Raw genomic sequence first — 21,491 nt, forward strand, 5'->3', positions numbered from 1 at the left:
CCTCTAAAATTATTATATAACCTTTAAAATTTATTCATGATACAAATTCAATACTACACAAATGAAAATCAATTATCAACAATACCGGTGGAAAAAACGTTTTACTCAATTAACCTATTGATATTATTACATCTATTCTACAAATAAATTAAAATGAGTTTATTAAAGATCGAATATGAAATATAAATTTTTTCCTACAAATTGTAATTTATAAATGTGTAATATTAAATTCCTATCTTCTAAAGAATAAACTCTTTATAAAGTTAATAAACTGTTTATCAGAGTTAATGCAAATGATAAGTGTTATTAATTATACATTTAGTGGTTTTGTAATCAACAATAAATAAATACAAATTTGTGCTGGATATTTTCTTATAATTTTATTAGATTATTTATTAAATTTCGTATTAGAACGAAAATTAAATGTGATTAACGCGTGATCTATAAAGTTTATTACGAAAGTCATATATTTTGTATTTTTAATGCATAACCTTTTTTGTAATTGTCATATTACTGAGTGGTGCAAAATAATTTATTTAAGAGTAACGTATTTAAAATAATTAATTTATTTTAATCTGTGTATATAATAAGACTTCATAATGTCTATATTGCAAAGACTGTCAAGATTTCCACAAAATTTATATTATGTTAAAAATGTTATTAAAAGATATCCAAAACGAAATGAAAGTATTTTATCAGCATCTCGACAATCTTCAATGTTAAGAACTGTATTTAAAGCAAGTCTAGTAGGAATTTCTATTGGATTTCCTGTTGGTATAGCCATCACCACAGGATATTCTTGGTATAAAGATATGGAAGTTTCAAAAACATTTCATCTTCAAGGAAAAGAAGAAAAAATTAAAGTACTTAAAGAAAAACCACCAGTACCAGTTTCTAGAGAAGTATTTCGTGTTTACATATTGATTCACGCTTATTTAATTCAAAGCATAACATTGGATTAATTTGCTTGTCATACATCAAAATACTTTCTTATTTTATTTTTATTGCAGATTATTTTTCCAATGGATACTACTGAATTAAAATTAACTCTTTATCAATATCAGACATGTCCTTTTTGTTGTAAGGTAAAATATTCATATGTATCATTTATTTAGTAAGTACTGAATTAATAGTATGATGAAGATATAATTAGCAACATGTATATTTTTCAAATGAAAATATAAGTGTAAAATATAGTATCTAAATTTTAATCACATTTTTTTAGAAATAATAAATTATTGTTTTCATAAGTTGTGATAATTATAAGTATAAAACTACTTTAGGTCAGAGTTTTCTTGGATTACTATGGAATATCTTATGAAATTGTGGAAGTTGATCCTGTATTACGGAAAGAAATATCTTGGTCATCTTATAAAAAAGTACCAATACTTTTAGCACAAGTAGATTCAGGATACCAACCTTTAAATGATAGTTCAATGATTATTTCTCTACTAGCATCATATTTGAAAGAGAGATCCCAAAAAATTAATGATTTAATAGAATATTATCCAAGCATAGCAATGCATGATGAAAATGGAAGATTGAAATATGAAATTATGAATAAATATTTCTTAATGTATCAAGATAATTTACCTGCTAATAAAATTATGGATAAGATCATGTAAGTTCCATTGTAGAAAGAATAGTTATTAGTTAATGGTATTAAAATTACAATGTTAATACTTATATTTTGTTACTAATATTTATTTAGTTTTTGTATTTTGAGTAACATATTGTTCTAGGGAAGAGCGCAAATGGAGAAAATGGGTTGATGATGAATTTGTGCACACACTATCACCGAATGTGTATAGAACACTTGATGAAGCCTATAAAACTTTCAATTGGTTTTCTGAAGTAAGTAGCTTAATAACAGTTAAGCATCATAACATACTATATAACCAAGCAAGATAATATAATAACATTAGCATTAATGTATAAATTAACCCCCTGCCATACTTTTACAAGTCTGAGTCGTGATGAGAATTTTGAGCCAAACTTGAATATCACGAGTCAGACTCGTGGTCTTAATCTCGGGCCTAGTGTCAATGCCTTGAATGGTGTCTTTTTTTCTAAACGCGGGCACGGCTATCTACGCACTCAGTCTCACGATATCATGTTTCAAGTTCCGACACTGTCTCCGCCACTTCGGCTCCTTTCCCGACCATTCGGGCGCAACGTTTGGGCCCAGATTCTTCCGAGTATGGTAAGGAGTTAAAAAAAGAAGGTAGAATGAAAAGATACTTTCTTAATCAATTAGGTTGGTAAATGGGAAGAATATTTTCCAAGATGGGAAAGATTAATTATGATAAATGTAGGTGCAACAGCTATGTGGCTTATATCAAAACGATTAAAAAAAAGACATCATTTAAAACAAGATGTTCGACAATCTTTATATGATGAAATCAACAAATGGATAAACGCTATTAATAAACATGGTGGTACATTTATGGGAGGAGAACAGCCTAATTTATCAGATCTTGCTGTATATGGAGTTTTGAAGAGCATAGAAGGATGCAGTGCTTTTAAAGATGCTTTAAATAATACAAACCTTAGCACATGGTATAATGCTATGACAAAGGAAGTAGAAACTCATTCAGGAAGCAAATATTTAATGACTAAATAATATAAATAAAACATATTGATTTGTACTGTTTACATTTTTATTATCTTATTGTTTACATTACAGTTTTATTATCATTTGTTTGTGATTGTTTTTTCATAATTCATTTTGATCATTAAAGAATACTAGATGTAATAAAATTACATTTTATGCTCTTTTATATTGGTATATATATATCACTACAATAAAAAGACACAAGAGAGATTGTATTATAAACAATAAATTTGTAATTATGTAGAAATTAAAGAACATATGAATAATAACAGTTCAATTCAACATATGAGAAGAATAATAACAAAATATAACGATAAAATTAAATATACCTATATTTTAACATAAAATCCAATAATGACGTAATGTAATAATGATACAATATTTACAATTCGATAATTAGCAAGAAATAGTACACATGATTCTTCAAACTCTTAGTATTTTACTGACTGTGATAATCGTAAGAAAGGGTAGCAAATGAAAAAGAAAGTCCTTCAAACCAAATAAAAATTATTATATCCTATAACATTATTATTATAGTGTATATGTCATATGTATATGTGAAATAAGAACATGCTTTTTATTTAAGCTACACAGGGTAACTGACGATACATTAATGAGAATCCTTTATTTTCTACTTCTCCAACTTCGTCGCCATCTGTGACAACATATAGTACAAATGGCTTGGAGAAAGCTAAAATAAAAAAAGTTATTATAATTAATAGAACCATATAGTACACATACATATATGTAAATTCTGTGCATATATATATGTGATACATTATAAACAGACACAGAACTATGCAAGTTATTTATATTAAGTATTTTATGTTTGGTTAAAAAGAAAGTTATAGATATAGTAAATATATACTTACATGTTTTTGTTATAAAGCCATTACCACAAAATCGTTCTGTACCAACTGCAACACCATTTTGAAATGGATGTGGAATAATAACAAAGTCTTTAGTGCAATTGACTCCTTGTACTGCTGCATATTGAGTACCTATTTATTTACAAATAAGTATACTAATTAATAATATTAAAATAATGATTTGTTTTCACTTAAGAAACGATTGTTTTTGGAAGTAACAAATTATTTTGCAACATTTAATAACTATGTGGTTTCATTAGTATTATAATGAGGCACGAGTATCATAACTACATTAGTCAAATTTGGAACCAATCCGAAGATGTTTATAGAAGTTACAAGACATTGCGAACATACATTTTTAGTAGGAAAATAACATATAGCATATTAAACATATAATTAACGTTAAAGATGATCTCAGGAAATATTATGGCTTATATAGTAATAATAGTGGAGAATTGAATGTGATTTTTGACAAACATAGGCTTACAATAAATATTTTGTAATTTCTATATACATTTTCAAATTTTACTGATATAATCATAATAGTTATGTCTCATTACAATGCTAATAAAATTTCAAAATGTTTTGTATGATATATTAATGTATGACATTATAATGATAATAATATATTAATGTTGTTAACATAAATATTATGACTATGTAAGTAACTAATTAGGACATCATGTTACCTATTAAAGTAGAGTCAAATGCACTAGTATCTCCAGAAACAGTAAATGAATTTGAATTTGTTTGAGACCATTCAATGGCACAATATCCTTGTGCCATTCTTACACATACACCATAATTCGTATTTGCGATTTGCCGTGTACCTATTGGTGGTTCTAAAATAATTTTTATTATCTAAGTTTTATAACTTTTATTATTTTTTATTATTTAGTTATTGTTAATAATTAAATGGCATTCCCATGAATAATAAGTATCTTATATTAATTAATTTTTGTTAATATCCATAAGAATACTTTTTTTTTTTTAGACAAAATATTAAAAAATTTAATATAAAACAAAAGATACAATTTGTTGAACTTTTGATATACAATAGTTATTATAGGTATACAATTTATATATTCATAAATGTATATAAAAAATTTTACACTGTAAAATATAACTTAAATTTTTTAAAATTCTGGTTCTAAATACTTAAATATTTAATTATTATGTAGATGTAGTTTGTAACTGGCACATTACTGTATATACTGTACTTTTCTTGTACTTTCTGGCATATTACTGTATATATTACAGTCATGTACATTTGTATATGTTTTAAGCAAGTGATAATGTATATAATTATTTTTAGAAAATAACTAATTTCTGTAAATTATTAATAGTTATAATACCTCTTGGATTTTGTGTTGTGCCGTAATTAAAACTTGTTATGGTACCTGTGACACTATCATAATACTGTAAACATCCATTTGGGGCTGTAAGAAGAATTCTATAATCAAGTTATTAGTTAGAAGTATTTTAGTATTAGATATCATTGGTTACTTCTATTTTAAGATAGCAATAACATATACTCAATATCTTACTTTTTATAAGCTAAAAAAATGATACAACTTTTATAAATAAAAGGCTAAATTTTGAGGCTTATTTGAAGGCTTATTGAAGGCTTATTTGAAGTTAAAATCTTTTTTAAATATTAATGTACTTAAATGTCAATTTTTAGTTGTTAATTATGAAATATATACCTATTTAAAAAAGGGCAGTACAAAATACGTTTATAATATACATACCCTTATATGTTGCATCACAGGGTAATTGTTGAATTCTTATATTCCAACGACGATCTGTAGGATATCCAGTATTAGTATCGATCGATATCATAATAGGAGTATCATTATTGAAATCCACATACACTGAAAAATTTAAATCAACAAAAGGGTTGATTAGTGTTAAGTTATTGTAAGTGTCATAAATAATTGAATGTATTTACAAATACATAATACAAATACATAGTTTCATATGGACATAGATTTACCAATTAATTTAAAGTGTGATTCTGAACATAGAAGATATAAATCATATAAATATACCCCTGCAACTCAATAGTTCATGAAATATATGTATATGTATTATCAATGAATATAAATATAATTCAACCAATTATAATTTTATTAAATTTTTATCTACATTTTCTAAATTATTTTGTTTAAATATAGGAAGCTATTTTACTATTCAAAAATCATAAATTACTTTTTTATTTATCCGGATAAAGTGTTTCTGCAAATGTTAATTGTTTTATTTCAAATTAAGTATATTATTTATTAAATATTTATACAATTTATATTATAAAATTCTAATTATTATATATTTATTTACAATTACATATAATTTGATATTTGTATGTAATTATTGTGTTAATAATTTTATATATTACCATGTTGATTTGCATTTTCTCCACAAATTCGAGGTATTCTGCTTCCAGATGAAGAAACTAAAAGGAGATCAAGGTCACAAATTCCACTAGAATTCGGTGGAGCAAGATTAAATTCCAAGAAATCCAAACGTAACTAAAACCAATTTAGGATATTACAAATTAAACATAAATCATATTATAACTTTTTACAGAAATAGAAAAAGAAAAAAGTATATGCTAATTCAATTTTCTAGCAAAGTTTATATCCTTTAACTCGATCAACGTTTAATTAAATAATTATTATGATAAATTTTTTATTAATAAATTATTAATAAATTATTTATTATGATAAAGTTTTTAGCATATTTTATTAGCTCACTTGGCATATATTTGAATTGCAACGTTGTACTGTTATTGTGCATCGTCCTTGCCTTTCATAAGTTGTTGGATATTCTGGATTTGTGAAATATGTATTATTTACATTTGTTGTGGAACCACACGTCTTTTGAACTGTAAACATTAAATTTAAATGAACTCACTATTCAAATTTCATAAAAAATTGTTTGAATATTTTAATTACTTACAAACACAGCAAATACCATGTCCATTTGCACAACTGCCAGATGGTATTCCACCATAATTACGACATTCTCTTCTGGTAAAGCAGGTACCATTTAAATTGTTGCTAGCAAGGCATTGCGAGTTTGCAAATCGAATAACACTGAATAGCGGGAAGACTGTTTAAAAATCGATTTAATAATTTATCATTTTCATACATAATATAAATGTTTATGTTATATTATATAGCAAAAATAAATATAACTATTCTGAAATATTAATTGAATTTTATAATTTTTATTATTTTTATTTTGTACCTTCGTCATTTTTAAATACAATTTCATTCATTTTTCTGTTACTTACACCTTCCGCGAGACATTGAATTTGGAATTTCCGTGATATCATCATTATCCAATTTATAACTAACGATATTTACAAAAAGGAAAATCGTCAGGTAAGCTTCACGCAACATCTTTCAAATTGTAACTGTTCGAAATACACTCAATTCTTCTGAAGATTTCGTTCAACGGTACTTAAGAAATCAGAACAATTAGCGTGCAAATGAAAACCAACTTACTACCTACTATTCGTGTTTATATAACTGGATTATCGAGATATCCATTACACATAAAATTTGGTTAAAGATATGTTTACTAATTTGTTACATATATATAATATCTTATACTTTAGAATTAATTAAATTCAGATAGACTCTTCATACAATATTGATTCTAATTTCTAAAAAATTTTATTAAATATAATTAATTAAAGATAATATGTGCAAAAATATTTAAAAAAAGGAATAAATAAAAGTACAGATTTCGATGCAGACCGAACGATACAATATCGTTATAATCTCATAACGAAGAAACTGTGCGATTTAATAAGTTTATACAGGGTGAGTCACTTAAGCCAGGTCACCTGAATAATTTTTTCAATTTTGAACATAAATTTAAATAATACATAAATAATTTTGAATATAAGGAGAAATGTTTAAAACAAAGGTTGTTTGGTTCCGAGGGCCATTACATAATGATCAAAACTTTTTGTCAGGTGGGCGAGCTTAGAAAATTCAAAAGTTACTTTCATTTTTTTAAGTAGGACTATGTATATTTGAACTTTTACGGTTATAATCCTTCTCAAAACGATTTCAATGGTCATGGTCATTCAAGATCACGGATGTAATAGTGAGTGAAAAATGAAAATTGGTGAACGCTTCTGGAACACATTCTCGGTTTTGTTAAGAAAGTCATGCTCAATCAATTCAAAACGTAAATAAGCTTTGTCGAAATCATTATCGCGATCACAAAATTTTCGTTTCAAACATTTCATTTTATCTTCAGAATTGAAAAAATTACTTAAATAGCTCGTCTTAAATAATCAACCCTGTATAATGTACAATTCTGTTATCAGAAATACATAATTGCCGAATTTGAAGTATATTGAGTATGTTAGCAAAATTGCAATGACATTCGTCTGCAATGGGGCTAATACAAATTACGTACATTAAATTACTTTAACTTAAGTTTAATTTATAATGGTAATAATTTATTACAGTAAAAATAATATTGTACTTATATAAACATATCTAGATTAACAAAAAGCACTAATTGGAAATTTTATTTACTGTTCTGCAAAATGGACAATATCCGTGTCTTAATAAAGCCACTTCATAGTCATCTGAATGAAATAACTAAAAAGAATGATAAGCAATTATTACATTTCTTTAAAGTCTATATATCTTATAATTACTATATGATGTATACCTTAACTTAAAATGTTCCACAATAGTACAAATTTTTATTTATTCTTATTTGACTATAAAAACATGTGTAACTTAATTTATATAAATTTACCATATATACATACATAACATTAAATTTCACATACCTTTAAACAAGATTTACAAAATGTAATTTGTAAATCAGGTAAAAGATTTTTAAAATACTTTGTTTTAAATGGTTTTGGCCATTTAATAATTAATACTGTACATGGATCCATACTTTTTAAGACATTTCTTCCCACGATTATAGTAGAAGAATTAGATTTTTCCTAAAGTGAGTAATTGACTAAATTAAATCCATTTTACTTGTATTTTATAATTATATCTTATAATTATATTTTTTTATATATTTATGTAATTATAACATTTTGAAATATGTTATTAAATGTCAAAAATATTATTCAACATCACCGTATTATTGACTTTAATTTTATTAATTGCCCCTTAAGTTGTAGAATTATATATTAATTACTATTACATATATATTTGAAAATACCTCGTATTTCATTAATCGTGCTGTAAAAAGATCAATTTCAGAGGTGACAGAAAATTGATTTGTAGTTGTAATATCATCGGATGATGATAATGAGTCATTTATTAATTTTTCTGCTTCTTCATCAGAAATATTTTCTTCTAGTTCAAATTCGACCAATGGTAAAATTTCTGCAATTTTTGCATATATATACACATATTACAATCTTTTTATAGTTTTAATAATTACTGTAAATAGTGTAAAAGTATTGTAAACCAAGTCTTTTCTTGGCTGTCAAGTCGAAATGAAGAAATATATTATTATATTAACTACTGTAATTATTATAATACTGCTAATATAATATATACAATATGGTACAATATAATATGTCACTATTTTTAATATGTTTTAAACGTCTTCTGATAAAAAAAGACTATCAAAGAAGCAAATACTATATAATAACTAATATGCTCAAAATATAAAAATTACAATATTTATGTTTAAGATTTATATATTTTTGATGAATTATAATTTTTTATTGACTACATATTTTTTATAAACATTAAATGAAGTATATTTATAAAAATGTATATTTGGTTTGAAAATGTTTGCAAATGTTATATTTTCTTTAAATATATTGATTTTAATAATAAATTTATCGTAATGTTATATTTACATTGTTTCGTTTATTCTTGTACTTTGAAAACAAAGCTGAAAAATGATTAAAATTTCTTAAAAGTAGTACTTACCAAACATTACAAAAGAATATTGAAATTTTAGACCACATTGCACACATTGCCCCTGATTATTTGATGGCAACAGGGGATTAAAGGTCGAACATTTATAACAAAGGGGTAAAAGTTCTTCAGGATCTCTATAAGAAGATGCTTGAGCATTTAAATTTGAAATTTCTAATTGGCTAAGTTGATTTACTGGAATTTTTGTTTTTCGTAATTTCTCAAGTAATTGCATAGTTAATTTATTAGCATCAAGCAAAGAAGCTTGTTTTAGTAATGTGTATATTATGGCGAATCTTGAAACTCCTTCTATTTGAATATTTTCTGTTTTAATTACAAGAAATCGCGCAATATTAAAAAGAGCTTCTGGCATTAATGATGTAAATGGTTCTTCCTAAAATAATAATAATAATAATAATAATAATAATAATAATAATAATAATAATAATAATAATAATTACCTAGTAATATGTATTTAGTATTTTAATGTAATATCAGTGATTTTTAACACACACCCCCACACACACATTATGAATTCTTAATATTAATTACAGTTATTAATGTATTGTAAAGTGATACATAAATTACTTACTACATATTTATGTACTTCGTGATACGCATAATAGATTTCAGCCTTTTCATAATATTGGAGAAACATTGTTTGTAATTCATCCACAGTTTTATTAAGATTTAAGCTGATTTGAGAAAGAAGCCAATAAAAGTAAGATGCATCACGAAATCTTTTTTCAGTAACTGCATTTCTAGCCAACATTATTAAAACCATCACAGATTCGTCTGATTGTCCAGCTATTTGAAATGCTGCAGAATTTAATGAATGTTTTAATATAACATCAATTTTATTACTATTTCGCACATATTTAATACGAACAAATTGTGAATTATTTTCTTTTTAAATTTCAAGTTTTCTTTGTATATTCCAATTACATTTTATTCAAATAAAGAAATTTGAGTAAAATTACCCTTTTGTGCTTCAGAAAAATGGCCAGTTTCTGCCAACCATCTAGCATATGGTCCATATATTCTAGCTTTCAGTTTGGGATTTCTCTCAGCTAATTCAAATGCTTCTGGCCAAGCTTGAGCCTCTACTAAAACATCCGCTACATCAGGATCATCTCCTAAGCGATTAAAAATTTCTGCTGCACCATGAGTTGCACCCAGCTTTTTTAATTTTTTAGCAATTACAGTTAAATTATCTCTATCTGCTTTATCAAGTTGTCTGCCAACTTTAATTAACATGTCAATCCAGCCATATTCTGCGATTATATTTATGGAGCGATCAACATCTCCAGCTGAAAGAAACATTTCTGCCGCAACACGAGGTTCTCCGAGACTTTTAGCCCATTCTGCTCGTTTACGAAGTAAAATTGTACGATCCTGGAACAAAATTTTTATTCCTATTATTTCTGATTTTAATATAAATGTCATTGTAACATATATAGCATCCTGTAACGTATTATCACAAAGCATTACATAATGTAATGTAATGTCATATCTTTAATAAAATTTGTACCTGTGTGCATACCTTTTTTATCATTTATGTATAGTTTGTAACTATATTTTGCATTATATTAAAATAAAAATATGAATTTATTGAAAAATCCAAACATAAAATATTTATCTTTGTAAACAATATACGTATATATCATTTTTAATCCTTAATGATTAAGATACATGCTAAAGCATGTGTATAAATTTTTTATAAAATTAGACAATGGTCACGAAATTACATGGTAATAATGACATAGAATACCCTGTATAAAACTAATATGAAAATTTAAATAAAACATATTACTAAATGATTTCTTCACTAACCTGATTATTTCCACTAACAATAAATTCTTGTGCAATATCAAACATACGTAGATCGGAGTACATAGTTAATGCATATTGTTGTAAACCAGCTTTTTGGAAAAGTTTTGCAGCATCTTTCAGTTTTCCCATAGCAGCTGCAGCAGTAGCCATGCATGCTTCTCTTCCCCATTCTCCAGATTTAAGTTTTTCTTCCACTTCAGATAAAACTTCTATATATTTTAAATTTTTTATTCTAGCAAAGGAAGAGTATGCAATATTTAATTCCAAATTTTCTAAAGCAGCTGTTCCTAAAGCAAACCAGTCAGAATCTGCTACTCCAAGACATGCCATGTTGTAAGCATTAGAAAAAAGACCAATATCAATATATTGATACATAAACAATGATAAGGGTACCTATATACAGACAATAATATTTTAGTTATCATCATTTATGTTATCATAAATTACGTTATATTATATGCATGCAACTATTATTTTCAAAACTTAGCATTTTATAACTTAAATTTCATTACTTAATAACATATTTGTTGTATATATACCAAAGCACAAATTTACCTCTAACGTGACAATAGAAGAACCGTTTAAACAATACACTTTTGATTCATTGTGACCCATGACAAGTCCCGAAAATTTTTGTCTATATTCCGCAAAATCGCCTACTTTAATTGCTAAATATTCTCCACTAGAAAAACACATTATATCTTCAAAACTATTATTAAATGTCACACTATTTACATTTTGAAATTCTTGCAGTTTTTCTTCTGTATATAAATCAAATACAGAAAGGACTCCATGATCACTAACAACAGCAATTTTTTCCTTTAATGAACTGATATCGAGGCATCTTACAGAACCCTCAGTTTTTATTATATATGCTGGGAAAGGATTATCTAAATATATTTTCACTATATAGCCAGTATTTAAACCTAAAAAACATGAAAATAAGAATTCATTATATACTTTATTTTTATTTTGTTAACCAAAAGTAATAAACAAATCATTAGAGCTAAATGTTAATATAAAAAAAATAACTAAATTGTCACTAATACATGACTAAGTTTATGCAAATCAGTTGATTTTCAATAAATTAATAATTTCAATAAAACTATATAATTAATATTATTATAATTATATTAAATATAATTAATTTATCTTTTGTTAAATTTTCATTTTTTCTTATCTCTTGCAAAGATATCTTATTTGGATTTGTACAAATTTTGTAATACAAACCTATAATAAGGCACTCTTGTCCAATTGGTCCACCAACAACTTTTATATAAGTTATAAGTCCATCAAGTATCCATTCTCTTTCTATTGTACCATTGAAAGATAGACTTTGTAATTGTCTTTCTGTACATAAAATTAAGTTGTTCGTAGTGACAACAAATAAATTACAATTTAATGTTTGATTTAATTTTTCATATATTCGATAATGCATTCCATCATTGGAATTTGATGGTTCATAAATTATTACACGTTCCGATAATTGAACTGCTAATCTGTTTCTATACACAGCAATACGATATATCTAAAAATAAAATAAGAATGAAGAAGAAGATAATGTATCTTATTTATCAGTACTTTTAGTACACTATTTCAATTTAAAAATTAAAGAACGAATTTGTATCTAAAATTATATTTATTATCAAGATATTTCGTATACTTACCAAATCTTTGCACTTAATGCGAACTTTTTGATTAGTAATTAAATTTTGTATTATTACATCAGTCATATTTTCTCTATATGCATATCTATCTCCATATAATCCATGTATAACATCCCAAGATAACTGTAAATATGTTATTGTACCATCTTGACAACCTAATGCCTAAACAAAAAGACAAATAATTCCTTTTTAAGTACTTCTACAGCTTATTAATTATAAGTATTGAAGTAAATATTATGATAAATTGTACAATTATGAGTTTACAGAAATAAGAATTATAAAATTAAAGACTGAATAAAAAATGAAAAATTTTTATTCATACAACATGTGTAGAACTTGGATGTACAGCACAACTCCAAACCCAAGAGGAAAATGTACCACCAATGTTAATCAATTGTATCCCATCATATGTCATTAATAAACACTGTCTATTACTTCCAGAAATTAAAATATATTGATCTCCTGCAAAGTTACACATTTTAAGTGGCATAAAATTGAGTTGTCTATCTTTCCCCAATGATTTTCCTGAAATTGAATAAAACGATAGGGTTCCATTCCATTCTGCAATACAGAGAACTTCTGCTAAATCTTCCCTATGGATAATAAAAGAACTAATTACTGAAATTTGTTATTTGCTAATCCTTTACAGAAAATCTATGAAATATTTAATACATGACGTTAACACTTTAACTGCCACATTAGTCATATATGACTAGCTACGGTTTCTTCTGTGACACCACGGTGATCATTGGTGACTAGAGTGCTTTAACTTCTTACAATTGTAAAAATTGAGTGAAAATTGACAGTTAGGATATTTTGAATATAACCGATAAATAGAAGATACTTTGAAGTAAAAAGTTCCCTATTGTACAATTAAACATTTTTATTAAAACATCAATAAAAAAAAAAAATGAGAACAAATCTTGCATCTAACGGTGCACTATGTTAAAACACTTTAAACATAAATGTGGCTTATCAATAAAATTTGGATAATAGGTGGTCACCTTTTTGGTCCCATTCTTAGCAATTTTTTATCTTAACTGTTTAACATTTTTTTTTTATAGCACTCTCTGCAAAATTTTCGTGCCAGGTATTCTTGCCCTTCTTTCTTCTGCATTTCGTGTCACAATGTTTGTTGAATAAGTATATTTGACGGCTCTGGTGAATGGCACTGTGTAAGGTGCATTGCGAGTGCCATTCTAAAATCTGATATCTTGATTTTCGTTTTTGTTGCTTGTTTATAGAGTATCATCGTGTTTGAAATTAATGTATTTAATAATAACTCTAAAGCTAATTTTATATACCACTTGAGGGTTCTTCTATGTGATGTAGAATATGCTATGATTTGATCTGATAAATCTACAGCACATTTTCCTCTGTTGTAATTTACTTCTACCATTGGTTTATTACAAACATAATTTTTTTTAATCTTTACCATTTCAGCCGAATGTTCCAATTCATCGAAATCATAAAAATAATCATAATACTGTTTATTAATATCTTCTACACGTTTCAACAATATATTCTGGATGTTTTGCTTACAACGAAATAGCGAATGCGAATGGTTTGTTGAAATAAATGAAGCCTTGTTATAATATGTCACTATCAACTGTTACCAAGGTGTCACAGTGGTCACCCATGACCACCAATAAGATAAACGGTCTATTGGGGAAGAATGTTGTCTTACATCATCAATTTATTATTATTTTGCCATTATATGCTTTGAATAATAAAAATATTCCCGTTGCGTCCTGAGCGAAACATGTGATTTCGCCATGGCAGTCAAAGTGTTAATATATGTACAAGTAATTATTACGTTAAAGTAATTATTCTTTTTACCATTGGCGATTCCACAACAAGTTCCAAATAGGTATTCCATTTTGTCTATCAATTCGTGTTTGCTCTTCTCCATTCTAAAATATTAAAATAAATTCAATACAATTTACATGAAATTAAACTTTTCAAATGTTTTCAATCGTGAGCGTTCTAAACAAATATATACAATAAATAATAAATAAATAATTAAACAATATTTAAATAATAGAATAATATTTAGTACACTTTTATATTAACAATATGATATATATAAAACTATTTACATTGTATAATGGACATAGATTTTAAACAAAGAAAACAAACTTTATTTCTAATAGAGACATAGCCAGATGCCAAGCCAATTGCTAAATATTGACCATCATTTGTCCAAGCACAACAATTTACTCTTCCTCTTGATTTATGCTTTACAACTGCTTTCTGTTCTGGAGACCAGAGTGCTATGTCTGATAAAGAACAACTTAAAAGTTGATGTGATACTGGATTGAACTGCATAGCTTGAACAGCTTCATTATGTCTGAAATATAGTATTGTAAACATACACGACATTAATAAATGTACTATAAATAACTATCATTATAAAATTTTAAGACTATTTTACTTTTCATAATATTTTCTATAAAGATATGTATTTATACTTAACATTTCTAACAAACTCATATCTTTTCACTTATAGATTTTATTAATTAGTAATTTATTCAAACACATTAAATCTCTACCTCATAAACGGTAGTATTGCATTAAAGTGAAAGATTTGGTTATAATACAGTATCAAAAATATTATTTCTATCTTAATTGTGCTATTTATAAAACAGAGATAACTTACGAATATTTAAGTATGCCTTCTAATCTTGATGTCCAGATAATAACACTTTTATCAGCACTACCTGATGCAAATTTTTTGCCATCTCTTGCATAACATACACAATAAACTATATCTTTATGCCCTATAAAGTATAAACAGAAATATAACTTATATTTTATTAAATTAGTTCTTTTATTTGGATTCATAAGCTTTATTACATACCTTTTAATGGTTGAATTAAAGTGCCTTCATTAGTTTCATAAACAAGAACTTGTTGTCCAGCAGCAATAACTAACTGAGTTCCATCTGGGTTAAAACATAGATCATATATACTGAAAATAAAATTGCAAAAATATTAGTAACTATTGCTGTAAATAATATAAAATCATCCTTATGTCACATAAAATATTTATATCACAAAGTTAGAAATAAGTAAATTATAAAGGACATAAAATTAATCTTACGTAATTATTAACATTAGTAAAAAGATTTTAGTTTCTATGAAGAAAAAAATCATTAATTTAAAAATGTATATATTATACAACAATAAATAACATTCAAAACATAATAAATTATAAAAATATAATTATTAATATAATTTTTAAAAATATGTAAAATCTCGGATTTATTTAAAATATTAATTAAAGCATTAACGTAAAAATGTAATTACTCCTTATTTTTTACTATTTGAAACAAACTTAAATTATTCCATAGTTATAATCATATATATTGCCAAAGCTATTATATATTTCTATACTTACCATTGTTCAGATTTATCTTGGACTTTATCAACCCAAGTAGGAGAAGCTTGCATTGTTTATTGTTCTATATACACACACATATACACAAAAAGTTCTGTTTTACACTTAATTTTACGAAATCATCTCCATGATTTTTGTATAAAAGTTTATTTTCATGGTTTCCATGGAAACAGTTAAGATGGCGGCATTTATGTATACTAATAAAGCAAATTCACTTCTAAATTACACAAACAGTAATACTAAGAAATAATTAAAAATGGCATTATGTAATTTGTATGAATATTACTCTATGTTTCCAGTGTATTATTACATTTTTTATACTAATTCATTTTTTGGTTAAACTTTATTTTAAGAGAAAAAATTATTGACTGTCTTTTTTACAATTTTGTAATTTTCAACGTATAGAACTCGAAAATACAAGTTTTAAGGCGAGAATGACGAATCCAATGGTTTAAAAGTTAAAACTATATGAAACTGAGTATTTTTAGGATATGTAACGACCATATAAACAAGTTTCGACATTTGCTAGGGAAAATCGTCCAAAAATTGAGTTGCGCTCAGTCATGAAAGATCAACGTGGACGATCAACAAAGTTTGTTCTTGCGAGATAGACAAAGATGAGTAGAATGTCTCTGTCTTCGTCTGAACATGCCACGCATGCGCAGAACGAGAATTTTGTCTTTTCTGTTGATTTTTTATAACTAGTCACAACTCAATTTTTTAATTGTTTTCTTTAGACTTTGGTATATAAGTGTTGAGACCTACTTATATGTTCGTGAGGTATTACACATTACTTTGACTACTTTTACTATGACATATTGCTTCTATCTATAAACTGATTGGTCTATACAGATGAGCATTCAAATACTCTCGATTTCCGTTTATCTTATTCAAAACTATAATGTCTTCGGATCGCTTCTATCAATGATGCCATTAATTCAATTCTGTTTTGTGATGACAAAAACGTCACCAAAAAAATTCGCATAAGCGATCGGTAAATTCATCGTTATAGAAATAACCTCCCTCTCAACCAGTGTTTTGCCGATCGCCAATTGGATTCTTCAATGCTATCATTACTAGCTGTAGTTAAATTCGTCAAAACTTAGTTTGTACTAACATAATCGACCGTAAAATAAATATTAAATACTAATCATTTTCGAATTTAAACCTAATACAAATAAAACTCAATTTCATTTATCTACAAATTTCATGCTTTGATTGGCTGTTTTATGTATGTATCCCTCTGCAGCCTGGCATAACTTTCAAAACTGTTTGTGTGGATTTCATTATCAGTAATTACATTTTCCTTTATTATTAAAATGAATGTTGTTGCCTCACGATTTTGCACCAATATCATCCTATAATTTCTTACTATTCTTATCGCTTTGTAGAACATTTTTTTAAAAACGCAAAATTTTTCAACTTTGGCACTTACAGTGTTTTCTATAAACACTCTTCAAATATCGAACTGTTACATAAGGTATCAGAACAGTAATCGGAGACCCAGATTCCGAAATTCCCCATAATTTCGGTTTCTTTTCCTGTATGATTAAAAAGTGGTCCACTATTATCTCCCATCCTCAGAAACCCCCGCGAAGTGCATCCACTGTCAAGGAGAGCATCCTGCGAACTACAAAGGATGCTTAGCCTATAAAACACTACACAATAATAAGTATCCTAAACCCAGACCCAAGGAGACAAACAAACAAGAACCTAGATCCCAAAAATTCTCCACACCATCAATCTCCCATGCCCAGGCAGCACAAGGAAATATAAACAATTCGAAAACCCACAGTGGACACTCAGAAAATCCCACAAAACACAAACAACTTCACCAGACTCGAAAAACTAATCGAGAAGCAAACAGAGCAAATTAACAACTTGCTGTCACTACCTACACTCTTCATGGATAAATTAATACACACAGAAGCAAAATAAAACCAATGCGTATGGCTCTGTGGAACGCCAACGGTCTAGCTCAACACAAATTTGAACTAGAACTCTTCTTAAAACAACAGCAAATCGACGTAATACTCATATCTGAAACCCACTTCACCGACAAAAACTACCTCAAAATACACGGCTACAATTTCTACCATACCCAACACCTCAGTGGAAAGGCACGCGGCGGCACCGGAATCATCATCAAATCCAGCATTAAGCATTACGAGCTAACGTCATTCAGGAAAGACTACCTTCAAGCCACAAGCGTAGCAATAGAAGACTGCCATGGTACAATCACCACTTCAGCAGTACACTGCCCTCCCAGACACTCGATTGCTAAAGAGAACTTCGACAGTTTCTTTGACGCCCTAGGCAATAGATTCATAGCTGGAGGAGACTATAACGCCAAACATACCCAATGGGGCAGCAGACTTGTCACAGCAAGAGGCAAAACCTCTTGAAAAGCATAACCACCAACAATCTCAACTGCCTCACCACATATGAACTCACATACTGGCCCACTGACACTAACAAAATCCCCGATTTACTCGACTTCTTCGTAACCAAAAATATCTCGCCTAGATATGTCCAAATCAACTCCTCGGCTGAACTCTCTTCCAACCATTCCCCCGTAATAGCAACAGTCAGTTCAGCAATAATCGAAAACCCACCTAATGGCCTTATTCACAACCAACTCACCAACTGGCAGCTCTTTAGAGAAGTCTTTAATCACTCAACCTCTGCCTCAATTTCACTAAAAACAAAGGAAGATATCGAAACAGCCACAGAATACTTAAACACGAGCATAATAAACGCTATCCGCTCCTCAAACCTACTAAGACATCTATCAGCAAACACGAATATCCCTATTACATATTAAACAAAATCACAGAAAAACGAAGACTAAGAAGAGTATGGCAAACCCATAGAACACCGGACGACAAACGCAAACTAAACAACGCAACCAGGAAGTTAACCAAAATCATTAAAAAATACAAAAATGATTGTTTCCAAAAGTATCTCGTCAATTTGTCCTCCTCTGCCGATTACAACTACTCACTATGGAAGGCTTCCAGGAAACTCACGCGTCCCCCGCAAATAATCCCTCCAATTCGCTGTCCGCAAGGCGGATGGGCACGAAGCCCTATAGAAAAAGCCAACCTGTTCGCTAACTACCTATCCAACGTTTTTAAACCTCATTCCTCCAATACCGCTCCGGAAATAACAGAATACCTGCATTCTCCCTTCCAAATGTCTCTCCTCATTAAACCTTTCACTTCTCTAGAGGTTACTGAATTAATCCATCGTCTGAACCCCAGGAAAGCACCGGGACATGATCAAATAAGTAAGAAAGCAATTAAGGAACTACCCGTAAAAGGGATTGCACTCATTTCTTCAATCTTCAACGCAATTCTTCGCCTTGAATACTATCCCAAAACCTGGAAATCGTCACTGATTACGCTCATCCCAAAACCCGGAAAACCAATACACGAAACTAGCTCCTATAGCCCAATTGGTCTTCTACCCACTTTGTCAAAACTATTCGAAAAGTTGCTAACGAATCGATTCCTTCCACTCCTAAAGGATCTGAAAACACTGCCAGATCATCAATTCGGTTTTCGGAAGCAGCGTTCCACAATAGAGCAAATCCATCGAATAACACACAATATTAGCCAAACCCTCGAAAAGAAAAAATATTGCTCAGCGATATTCCTTGATATTCAACAGGCATTCGACAAAGTATGGCATGAAGGGCTTCTTTACAAACTTAAAAAAATCCTACCACGCACTTACTACTCCATCCTAAAGTCCTACCTAACCAAAAGATAATTCATGGTTAAATACTTAGACGCCATTACCACAACATTTCCAATAGAAACGGGCATACCCTAAGGTAGTGTCCTCGGACCCCTGCTGTTCTCCATCTACACTGCCGATTTACCAATATCAACAGAAATAACTATAGCAACATTTGCTGACGACACAGCGCTATTAGCGTCCCACGCCAACCCGATAATAGTTCGATATATCATCCACTCTCCAGCGAGGTCTCGACTCAATGGAAAAGTGGTTCCATAAATGGGGCTTCAAAATTAATGCAAAAAAATCCACACATGTAACCTTCACGCTGTGAAAACAAACCTGCCCACAGGTCTCCATTAACAATATAACAGTTCCTAACAAGGACACAGTCAGATACCTGGGCATGACTCTGGGCAGGAAATTAACATGGAAACAACATATCGTAGATAAATCTGAACAACTCAGGGACAAACTCAAAAAATTTTATTGGCTCATTGGCCGTCGCTCCAACCTAAACACGCAGAACAAAATTACACTCTATAAGACCGTAATAAAACCTGTCTCGACCTGCGGAATCCAACTATGGGGAACAGCAAGTAATTCCAACATTGAAATACTCCAACGCTTCCAATCGAAAACGCTAAGATCCCTATTAAATGCACGCCGGTATGTTACCAACGAAACAATCCACCGTGACCTCAAGATACCTACAGTCAAAGATGAAATACACAAGTCCAGAAGCAGATATAACACAAGAGTCAACAACCACCACAACCCACTAGTCACCCAACTACTGGACACGACGGACCAGATCCGCAGACTAAAAAGAAAATACCCTCTAGATTAAATCCTTAGTTTCTACTAAAACCAACAATATGAAACTATTATAATCCATATCATTGTATCTCGCCAAATTAAGTTACTGAAAATTCTCAACGAGAATTGATTGTAAATATTCTAATAAATAAATAAAAAAAAAAAACTATTATCTCCCGACACAGCGAAACCACGCGGTAATTGTTACGGTTGATAGTAGCGTACAATCATTGCCTAAGGTGGGGTCGCACAGTTCATACGCGGTATTCTCATATGAGAAATCTTACACAAAGCAGTACATTAATCTAAACAAAATAAAATAATTTTTTAAATAATTTGAATAATGCATTAAAATTAGGCAAATAAATTAAAAATTTACTTAATTGCTTTACTTAAAGGCAGGCGAACTTCATCAAAAAATAAATTAATCTTGCATACTGTCTATATTTCCCACGACCGACAAAACATCGAAATCGACCAATTTCGTGCTCTACTCCTTCATATATCGATTTTCGATGAACACCGCAATTCTTATTTACTCGTAACAGCCTGTGCTCACGGGCTCAGGCAATAGCCGCTTCCTTTGAAGCAGGTAAATTAGCTAAATTCCATTTTTTAAAAG

The 21,491-nt window shown here is 28.5% G+C and overlaps 3 protein-coding genes and 1 long non-coding RNA gene across 11 annotated transcripts; 2 read left to right on the forward strand and 2 right to left on the reverse strand.

Moving 5' to 3' along the window:
• Position 1: 1 nt before the first annotated feature.
• On the forward strand, positions 2 to 2,655 carry LOC100646369 (prostaglandin E synthase 2). The gene is made up of 5 exons (XM_003403322.4): positions 2 to 902; positions 1,011 to 1,085; positions 1,284 to 1,621; positions 1,743 to 1,854; positions 2,258 to 2,655. The coding sequence occupies exons 1-5, from the start codon at positions 600 to 602 to the stop codon at positions 2,621 to 2,623; spliced, it is 1,194 nt and encodes a 397-aa protein (XP_003403370.4). The 5' UTR covers positions 2 to 599; the 3' UTR covers positions 2,624 to 2,655.
• LOC100646249 lies at positions 2,643 to 7,072 on the reverse strand. 2 transcript variants are annotated; one of them, XM_012320040.2, is made up of 9 exons: positions 6,779 to 7,072; positions 6,442 to 6,594; positions 6,237 to 6,367; positions 5,879 to 6,011; positions 5,235 to 5,288; positions 4,839 to 4,922; positions 4,173 to 4,325; positions 3,487 to 3,615; positions 2,643 to 3,305 (listed from the first exon to the last, which is right to left on the reverse strand). In XM_012320040.2, exons 1-9 carry the CDS (start codon positions 6,885 to 6,887, stop codon positions 3,196 to 3,198), a joined length of 1,056 nt encoding a protein of 351 aa, XP_012175430.1. In that variant the 5' UTR covers positions 6,888 to 7,072; the 3' UTR covers positions 2,643 to 3,195. The 2 variants fall into 2 exon arrangements, with proteins under 2 accessions (XP_012175430.1, XP_003403369.1); XM_003403321.3 differs by having other exon boundaries at positions 5,235 to 5,357; positions 6,779 to 7,061.
• Positions 7,073 to 7,926: 854 nt separating this feature from the next.
• Positions 7,927 to 20,816, reverse strand: LOC100649523 (intraflagellar transport protein 122 homolog). 7 transcript variants are annotated; one of them, XM_048409514.1, is made up of 17 exons: positions 20,765 to 20,816; positions 16,307 to 16,503; positions 15,768 to 15,877; positions 15,567 to 15,687; positions 15,047 to 15,257; positions 14,747 to 14,820; positions 13,230 to 13,500; positions 12,908 to 13,069; positions 12,471 to 12,768; positions 11,796 to 12,166; positions 11,241 to 11,633; positions 10,388 to 10,802; positions 10,000 to 10,226; positions 9,420 to 9,801; positions 8,695 to 8,861; positions 8,306 to 8,467; positions 7,927 to 8,108 (listed from the first exon to the last, which is right to left on the reverse strand). In XM_048409514.1, the coding sequence occupies exons 2-17, from the start codon at positions 16,357 to 16,359 to the stop codon at positions 8,022 to 8,024; spliced, it is 3,504 nt and encodes a 1,167-aa protein (XP_048265471.1). In that variant the 5' UTR covers positions 16,360 to 16,503; positions 20,765 to 20,816; the 3' UTR covers positions 7,927 to 8,021. The 7 variants fall into 7 exon arrangements, with proteins under 7 accessions (XP_048265471.1, XP_012175426.2, XP_012175418.2 ...); XM_012320036.3 differs by lacking the exon at positions 20,765 to 20,816 and adding an exon at positions 20,110 to 20,232; XM_012320028.3 differs by lacking the exon at positions 20,765 to 20,816 and adding an exon at positions 17,742 to 18,207.
• On the forward strand, positions 16,997 to 17,459 carry LOC125385829. The gene is made up of 2 exons (XR_007225504.1): positions 16,997 to 17,086; positions 17,159 to 17,459. It is a non-coding gene; the product is annotated as an uncharacterized LOC125385829 (long non-coding RNA).
• Positions 20,817 to 21,491: the final 675 nt, after the last annotated feature.

Source organism: Bombus terrestris, chromosome 10 (genome assembly GCF_910591885.1).
Source record: "Bombus terrestris chromosome 10, iyBomTerr1.2, whole genome shotgun sequence".
NCBI lineage: Eukaryota > Metazoa > Arthropoda > Insecta > Hymenoptera > Apidae > Bombus > Bombus terrestris.